General features: G+C 43.1%; 1 protein-coding gene across 1 annotated transcript in view; it reads left to right on the forward strand.

Moving 5' to 3' along the window:
• Window positions 1–9,747: 9,747 nt before the first annotated feature.
• Window positions 9,748–10,000, forward strand: part of LOC138010022 (uncharacterized) — a 4,133-nt gene continuing 3,880 nt past the window's right edge. Inside the window, exon 1 of the mRNA XM_068856990.1 lies at window positions 9,748–10,000. This exon is cut by the window's right edge and continues 18 nt beyond it. Within this exon, the coding sequence (XP_068713091.1) occupies window positions 9,748–10,000 (253 nt within the window).

Genomic DNA, 10,000 nt, shown 5'->3' on the forward strand with positions numbered 1-10,000 from the left:
CCCTATTGTGCGCAAGCGCCCTGCTAAAGGCAACACACAAACATGCATGCATGCATAAACTTTATTCCATCTCGAATTTTAGAATAACTACAAGGGCTAATATCTTCGAGACATGAAATTTAAAGCTAAAATACAAAGCATATACCGGTACATAACTAAATGCACAATATTTAAAGATATATTAATTAAAAAGAAAAGCCGCTGTACAAAATGCCACCATCGATTCTCGTTTTAAAGCCAGTAAACTCAGTGTTACGGATATAAATCAGGTAGCGCATTTCGCAACTTAGCCTATACGTTCGAAAAAGAACTAAGACCTTAACTGGTTTTTTCAGGTTTATTGAGGGACAGAATGTAATTTCCGCGAAGATCATGCATAAGAAGATTTTCAATGCGCTTATTGCATAGAGATCTAGAGTTTGAGTTGAGTGGTAAGAAAGAGGACAGGTAATTTGCAAATATAAATATCTCAGTATTCTCTTATTTACATTATACCCTTTGCTTGACAAGAAATTACGAAAGGCCAGTTTTTGCAACGAGGATAACAGCGAAAAAAAGCACTACTTTGTTGCGACTTTTCTAGAATGAAAACTTGTTCAGAAATCAAAAGTCTACGTTAACAGCACACACCAAGGTTACTTCTTCTACTTTTTCCTCCGGCCGCGCTTTATATCAGCCATTTGATGAGGGCCAGTCTCGTGCCTCTCAAGTTGCCTCCTTCATGGCCAAAAAGAATTCTGGGTAATTCTGCCATTCCGTGACAAGGGAAGCCCCCCGATTCTCATTTCATTGATTTTTTATAAGTGTCGGGTCACCCAGTCCTACCAGCAAAATACAGCATTGATTGAAGTTTTAAGCTTTCAAAACTTGCCCAAATTGTATCGGTAGGTGCTGGATTTCGTCCACAGAAAGGCCAAAGAGACAACTTCACTCGTGAACCGCCATGTTTACAACAGAGCATTTTAGGCGACCCAGTCTGCATGAAATCATCTCTCACCTCTGTCTCGAGAAGACCAGACACGCGCCGCGCTTCTTACCTTACGACTTCATGCCTGTACAATCTGTTTAACTGAAATATCAATTCCTTGTAACTTAACCAGCATCTTATTTTTATTTTATTATTTTTTTTTTTTGGGAGGGGGGGGAGGGAGGGGGAGGGCCGGGGGTAGGCTACGTATCGGAGAGCCAGAACATTTACGCATGCGCGGACGGAATGTTTGAGCAAGAAAGAAAAACGCAGTACCTCCAGACACCGGCGCTGGAGCGTCGTACCAAACGAGTCATCCCGGGATTTCGGCCCGTGCGATCGCTTTTGGACGCAGTTGGCCCTTCACTGCTTTCTGCTACCGACCTTGCCTCCCGGTACGGCATTGAGGGAGAGATATGTCGGCCCCTAAACCATATGTGACAAATCCCACGCCTACTCACAGCTCCAAACCGCCCTTGTCAGTTTCAGGTAAGAATTCGATGACATATATATTGAAAGGAAAGTCATTTTCTCTCTCATATGGTAAGCACTGAAGTCGCAGATTACATATTGTGCGCACGCGCCCTGCTAAAGGCAACACACAAACATGCATGCATGCATAAACTTTATTCCATCTCGAATTTTAGAATAACTACAAGGGCTAATATCTTCGAGACATGAAATTTACAGCTAAAATACAAAGCATATACAGGTACATAACTAAATGCACAATATTTAAAGATATATTAATTAAAAAGAAAAGCCGCTGTACAAAATGCCACCATCGATTCTCTTTTAAGCCAGTAAACTCAGTGTTACGGATAAAATCAGGTAGCGCATTTCGCAACTTAGCCTATACGTTCGAAAAAGAACTAAGACCTTAACTGGTTTTTACAGGTTTATTGAGGGACAGAATGTAATTTCCGCGAAGATCATGCATAAGAAGATTTTCAATGCGCTTATTGCATAGAGATCTAGAGTTTGAGTTGAGTGGTAAGAAAGAGGACAGGTAATTTGCAAATATAAATATCTCAGTATTCTCTTATTTACATTATACCCTTTGCTTGACAAGAAATTACGAAAGGCCAGTTTTTTGCAACGAGGATAACAGCGAAAAAAAGCACTACTTTGTTGCGATTTTTCTAGAGTGAAAACTTGTTCAGAAATCAAAAGTCTACGTTAACAGCACACACCAAGGTTACTTCTTCTACTTTTTCCTCCGGCCGCGCTTTATATCAGCCATTTGATGAGGGCCAGTCTCGTGCCTCTCAAGTTGCCTCCTTCATGGCCAAAAAGAATTCTGGGTAATTCTGCCATTCCGTGACAAGGGAAGCCCCCCGATTCTCATTTCATTGATTTTTTATAAGTGTCGGGTCACCCAGTCCTACCAGCAAAATACAGCATTGATTGAAGTTTTAAGCTTTCAAAACTTGCCCAAATTGTATCGGTAGGTGCTGGATTTCGTCCACAGAAAGGCCAAAGAGACAACTTCACTCGTGAACCGCCATGTTTACAACAGAGCATTTTAGGCGACCCAGTCTGCATGAAATCATCTCTCACCTCTGTCTCGAGAAGACCAGACACGCGCCGCGCTTCTTACCTTACGAGTTCATGCCTGTACAATCTGTTTAACTGAAATGTCAATTCCTTGTAACTTAACCAGCATCTTATTTTTATTTAATAATTATTATTTTTTTTGGGAGGGGGGGGGGAGGGAGGGGGAGGGCCGGGTATAGGCTACGTATCGGAGAGCCAGAACATTTACGCATGCGCGGACGGAATGTTTGAGCAAGAAAGAAAAACGCAGTACCTCCAGACACCGGCGCTGGAGCGTCGTACCAAACGAGTCATCCCGGGATTTCGGCCCGTGCGATCGCTTTTGGACGCAGTTGGCCCTTCACTGCTTTCTGCTACCGACCTTGCCTCCCGGTACGGCATTGAGGGAGAGATATGTCGGCCCCTAAACCATATGTGACAAATCCCACGCCTACTCACAGCTCCAAACCGCCCTTGTCAGTTTCAGGTAAGAATTCGATGACATATATATTGAAAGGAAAGTCATTTTCTCTCTCATATGGTAAGCACTGAAGTCGCAGATTACATATTGTGCGCACGCGCCCTGCTAAAGGCAACACACAAACATGCATGCATGCATAAACTTTATTCCATCTCGAATTTTAGAATAACTACAAGGGCTAATATCTTCGAGACATGAAATTTACAGCTAAAATACAAAGCATATACAGGTACATAACTAAATGCACAATATTTAAAGATATATTAATTAAAAAGAAAAGCCGCTGTACAAAATGCCACCATCGATTCTCTTTTAAAGCCAGTAAACTCAGTGTTACGGATAAAATCAGGTAGCGCATTTCGCAACTTAGCCTATACGTTCGAAAAAGAACTAAGACCTTAACTGGTTTTTTCAGGTTTATTGAGGGACAGAATGTAATTTCCGCGAAGATCATGCATAAGAAGATTTTCAATGCGCTTATTGCATAGAGATCTAGAGTTTGAGTTGAGTGGTAAGAAAGAGGACAGGTAATTTGCAAATATAAATATCTCAGTATTCTCTTATTTACATTATACCCTTTGCTTGACAAGACATTACGAAAGGCCACTTTTTTGCAACGAGGATAACAGCGAAAAAAAGCACTACTTTGTTGCGACTTTTCTAGAGTGAAAACTTGTTCAGAAATCAAAAGTCTACGTTAACAGCACACACCAAGGTTACTTCTTCTACTTTTTCCTCCGGCCGCGCTTTATATCAGCCATTTGATGAGGGCCAGTCTCGTGCCTCTCAAGTTGCCTCCTTCATGGCCAAAAAGAATTCTGGGTAATTCTGCCATTCCGTGACAAGGGAAGCCCCCCGATTCTCATTTCATTGATTTTTAATAAGTGTCGGGTCACCCAGTCCTACCAGCAAAATACAGCATTGATTGAAGTTTTAAGCTTTCAAAACTTGCCCAAATTGTATCGGTAGGTGCTGGATTTCGTCCACAGAAAGGCCAAAGAGACAACTTCACTCGTGAACCGCCATGTTTACAACAGAGCATTTTAGGCGACCCAGTCTGCATGAAATCATCTCTCACCTCTGTCTCGAGAAGACCAGACACGCGCCGCGCTTCTTACCTTACGAGTTCATGCCTGTACAATCTGTTTAACTGAAATGTCAATTCCTTGTAACTTAACCAGCATCTTATTTTTATTTTATTATTATTTTTTTTTGGGAGGGGGGGGGAGGGAGGGGGAGGGCCGGGGGTAGGCTACGTATCGGAGAGCCAGAACATTTACGCATGCGCGGACGGAATGTTTGAGCAAGAAAGAAAAACGCAGTACCTCCAGACACCGGCGCTGGAGCGTCGTACCAAACGAGTCATCCCGGGATTTCGGCCCGTGCGATCGCTTTTGGACGCAGTTGGCCCTTCACTGCTTTCTGCTACCGACCTTGCCTCCCGGTACGGCATTGAGGGAGAGATATGTCGGCCCCTAAACCATATGTGACAAATCCCACGCCTACTCACAGCTCCAAACCGCCCTTGTCAGTTTCAGGTAAGAATTCGATGACATATATATTGAAGGGAAAGTCATTTTCTCTCTCATATGGTAAGCACTGAAGTCGCAGATTACATATTGTGCGCACGCGCCCTGCTAAAGGCAACACACAAACATGCATGCATGCATAAACTTTATTCCATCTCGAATTTTAGAATAACTACAAGGGCTAATATCTTCGAGACATGAAATTTACAGCTAAAATACAAAGCATATACAGGTACATAACTAAATGCACAATATTTAAAGATATATTAATTAAAAAGAAAAGCCGCTGTACAAAATGCCACCATCGATTCTCTTTTAAAGCCAGTAAACTCAGTGTTACGGATAAAATCAGGTAGCGCATTTCGCAACTTAGCCTATACGTTCGAAAAAGAACTAAGACCTTAACTGGTTTTTTCAGGTTTATTGAGGGACAGAATGTAATTTCCGCGAAGATCATGCATAAGAAGATTTTCAATGCGCTTATTGCATAGAGATCTAGAGTTTGAGTTGAGTGGTAAGAAAGAGGACAGGTAATTTGCAAATATAAATATCTCAGTATTCTCTTATTTACATTATACCCTTTGCTTGACAAGAAATTACGAAAGGCCAGTTTTTTGCAACGAGGATAACAGCGAAAAAAAGCACTACTTTGTTGCGACTTTTCTAGAGTGAAAACTTGTTCAGAAATCAAAAGTCTACGTTAACAGCACACACCAAGGTTACTTCTTCTACTTTTTCCTCCGGCCGCGCTTTATATCAGCCATTTGATGAGGGCCAGTCTCGTGCCTCTCAAGTTGCCTCCTTCATGGCCAAAAAGAATTCTGGGTAATTCTGCCATTCCGTGACAAGGGAAGCCCCCCGATTCTCATTTCATTGATTTTTTATAAGTGTCGGGTCACCCAGTCCTACCAGCAAAATACAGCATTGATTGAAGTTTTAAGCTTTCAAAACTTGCCCAAATTGTATCGGTAGGTGCTGGATTTCGTCCACAGAAAGGCCAAAGAGACAACTTCACTCGTGAACCGCCATGTTTACAACAGAGCATTTTAGGCGACCCAGTCTGCATGAAATCATCTCTCACCTCTGTCTCGAGAAGACCAGACACGCGCCGCGCTTCTTACCTTACGAGTTCATGCCTGTACAATCTGTTTAACTGAAATGTCAATTCCTTGTAACTTAACCAGCATCTTATTTTTATTTTATTATTATTTTTTTTTGGGAGGGGGGGGAGGGAGGGGGAGGGCCAGGGGTAGGCTACGTATCGGAGAGCCAGAACATTTACGCATGCGCGGACGGAATGTTTGAGCAAGAAAGAAAAACGCAGTACCTCCAGACACCGGCGCTGGAGCGTCGTACCAAACGAGTCATCCCGGGATTTCGGCCCGTGCGATCGCTTTTGGACGCAGTTGGCCCTTCACTGCTTTCTGCTACCGACCTTGCCTCCCGGTACGGCATTGAGGGAGAGATATGTCGGCCCCTAAACCATATGTGACAAATCCCACGCCTACTCAAAGCTCCAAACCGCCCTTGTCAGTTTCAGGTAAGAATTCGATGACATATATATTGAAGGGAAAGTCATTTTCTCTCTCATATGGTAAGCACTGAAGTCGCAGATTACATATTGTGCGCACGCGCCCTGCTAAAGGCAACACACAAACATGCATGCATGCATAAACTTTATTCCATCTCGAATTTTAGAATAACTACAAGGGCTAATATCTTCGAGACATGAAATTTACAGCTAAAATACAAAGCATATACAGGTACATAACTAAATGCACAATATTTAAAGATATATTAATTAAAAAGAAAAGCCGCTGTACAAAATGCCAGCATCGATTCTCTTTTAAAGCCAGTAAACTCAGTGTTACGGATAAAATCAGGTAGCGCATTTCGCAACTTAGCCTATACGTTCGAAAAAGAACTAAGACCTTAACTGGTTTTTTCAGGTTTATTGAGGGACAGAATGTAATTTCCGCGAAGATCATGCATAAGAAGATTTTCAATGCGCTTATTGCATAGAGATCTAGAGTTTGAGTTGAGTGGTAAGAAAGAGGACAGGTAATTTGCAGATATAAATATCTCAGTATTCTCTTATTTACATTATACCCTTTGCTTGACAAGAAATTACGAAAGGCCAGCTTTTTGCAACGAGGATAACAGCGAAAAAAAGCACTACTTTGTTGCGACTTTTCTAGAGTGAAAACTTGTTCAGAAATCAAAAGTCTACGTTAACAGCACACACCAAGGTTACTTCTTCTACTTTTTCCTCCGGCCGCGCTTTATATCAGCCATTTGATGAGGGCCAGTCTCGTGCCTCTCAAGTTGCCTCCTTCATGGCCAAAAAGAATTCTGGGTAATTCTGCCATTCCGTGACAAGGGAAGCCCCCCGATTCTCATTTCATTGATTTTTTATAAGTGTCGGGTCACCCAGTCCTACCAGCAAAATACAGCATTGATTGAAGTTTTAAGCTTTCAAAACTTGCCCAAATTGTATCGGTAGGTGCTGGATTTCGTCCACAGAAAGGCCAAAGAGACAACTTCACTCGTGAACCGCCATGTTTACAACAGAGCATTTTAGGCGACCCAGTCTGCATGAAATCATCTCTCACCTCTGTCTCGAGAAGACCAGACACGCGCCGCGCTTCTTACCTTACGAGTTCATGCCTGTACAATCTGTTTAACTGAAATGTCAATTCCTTGTAACTTAACCAGCATCTTATTTTTATTTTATTATTATTTTTTTTTGGGAGGGGGGGGAGGGAGGGGGAGGGCCGGGGGTAGGCTACGTATCGGAGAGCCAGAACATTTACGCATGCGCGGACGGAATGTTTGAGCAAGAAAGAAAAACGCAGTACCTCCAGACACCGGCGCTGGAGCGTCGTACCAAACGAGTCATCCCGGGATTTCGGCCCGTGCGATCGCTTTTGGACGCAGTTGGCCCTTCACTGCTTTCTGCTACCGACCTTGCCTCCCGGTACGGCATTGAGGGAGAGATATGTCGGCCCCTAAACCATATGTGACAAATCCCACGCCTACTCACAGCTCCAAACCGCCCTTGTCAGTTTCAGGTAAGAATTCGATGACATATATATTGAAGGGAAAGTCATTTTCTCTCTCATATGGTAAGCACTGAAGTCGCAGATTACATATTGTGCGCACGCGCCCTGCTAAAGGCAACACACAAACATGCATGCATGCATAAACTTTATTCCATCTCGAATTTTAGAATAACTACAAGGGCTAATATCTTCGAGACATGAAATTTACAGCTAAAATACAAAGCATATACAGGTACATAACTAAATGCACAATATTTAAAGATATATTAATTAAAAAGAAAAGCCGCTGTACAAAATGCCACCATCGATTCTCTTTTAAAGCCAGTAAACTCAGTGTTACGGATAAAATCAGGTAGCGCATTTCGCAACTTAGCCTATACGTTCGAAAAAGAACTAAGACCTTAACTGGTTTTTTCAGGTTTATTGAGGGACAGAATGTAATTTCCGCGAAGATCATGCATAAGAAGATTTTCAATGCGCTTATTGCATAGAGATCTAGAGTTTGAGTTGAGTGGTAAGAAAGAGGACAGGTAATTTGCAAATAAACAAACATTATGCCGTTGACCGAAAGCATAATGTTATTTTATCGCGAGGCATTTCCGCCGGTTGTCTTATCAGTTTGCGGGTTGTGCTCTAATCTGGCAACTATGGAGGTCTCCTGTCCAATGAAAAATGGGCGCGTGTTAAAGTTAAGTACAAAAGGTCGGCTATCTCGTACACGCGGCCCCTTTCTACTATTGCCATCATCGCAAGAAGAACTTCTCTGCCTTTTAGCGTTCAGTTGTATTGTTCTTTCAGGCAAGTTCCCTTTAGTTTCTTTGTTATTTTGTCTTGCATTATTTCTAGAGTTCATTCACTTTGATTTCTTTTCCCTTAATTCCGGAGCTCTTCCGACGGGTAGTCTAATATGGGTACACCTCGCGTTTTAATTCTAGGCCATTCGTTTATTCGTCGCTTACATGATTTCATTGAAAGTGACTCTGGGCATTTGGATTTAACGTTCCATTTGTCGGCGTCCGCCTTCATTAGCTGGCATGGAATTGGGGGGCGCACAATCGCTAAAACGGTCAAGTTCGATCTACACATCCTTCACTCGTTTCGCCCAGATATAGTTATTGTGCAACTAGGCACTAATGATTTAACATGTTGTCCTCCTTTGCAAGTGGGCTCTGCCTTGGAGGATTTTGTGCACTTGCTGCATGATTCGTACGGCGTAAGGGGTGTATGCGTATGCCAGACTATCCGACGACGTGCAGCTGTGGCTTTCAACCAAAGAGTCGATATTTTAACACGATATCTCCGGGTGGTCTTGGAGCCTATCCCTTATGCCATATACTGGGGCCATAGGGGTTTTTGGAGGGCATGCAATAGTTTCTTTTCTGCGGATGGCATTCACTTAAATAGTAGGGGGCAATTTAAGTTATACCGCAGTCTCCGGGGAGCGGTACTTAAATCTCTTCGAGTTTTTACTAGCGATGGCATCCAGTAATTCTTTGTTGCTACTATTCCTTTCGCTCAAATGTTATGCAGTAATGTTAATTTGTGGACCAAGCCCAATTCTGTTTGTGTCAGCCTTTGTCGTTTTATTCTAGTCGTTGCGGTTTATTTGCGCACGGCACTGGCTGCGTGTCAGCCTTTGATTTTAATGTTTGGTCGTTGCGTATTTGCGCACGGCACTGGCTGCGTGTCAGCCTTTGATTTTAATGTTTGGTCGTTGCGTATTTGCGCACGGCACTGGCTGCGTGTCAGCCTTTGATTTTAATGTTTAGTCGTTGCGTATTTGCGCGCGACACTGGCTGCGTGTCAGCCTTTGATTTTACTGTTTAGCGTTGCAGCTTATCTGATCATGACACTGGCTGTACACTGTTTTAGTTGTTTGGTTCTGGTTTAAGCACTATTTTTTGCAATTTTTTGCCGCCAGTTGCCGTATGAGTGTACAATCCTTATCCGGCCGCCCTAACTTCTTATAGGGTGTGCCCTATTCACTCGGTAGCCTGTGCGTGCTCTATATTTCTAATATTCCTTGGAATTTGGTTTTTCACACCCTTTTATCTTGGCTAGATAATTTTCCTACATTGCCATCGCGTTTTTATGGTACCGCCCCTCGGAGCAATCTTAATTTAGACCTTGATAGTCTCAGGAAGTTAACTGACATGTTCTTATCGCTAAGTTATGCCGCCCAAGAAGCGTTCCGCACCCACCACCCGATCGCAATCCAAAAGGCCAAGGGCTTCAGAGCTCACCGAGGAAACAGCAGAATCAGTTACTGCAACGCCTCCCCCGAACCTAATGACGGTGGACGTGCAAGCTCTGTCCGCAACTATATCTCTCGCTGTCACCCAAGCTGTCCAGCAGGCACTGGGGCAGGTCAAAGCACCAACTCCGGTCACTACGGAGGTTGTAGAGGCGTCGGTACAGGATGAAG

This window comes from Montipora foliosa, chromosome 7 (assembly GCF_036669935.1).
Source record: "Montipora foliosa isolate CH-2021 chromosome 7, ASM3666993v2, whole genome shotgun sequence".
Taxonomy (NCBI): Eukaryota; Metazoa; Cnidaria; class Anthozoa; order Scleractinia; family Acroporidae; genus Montipora; species Montipora foliosa.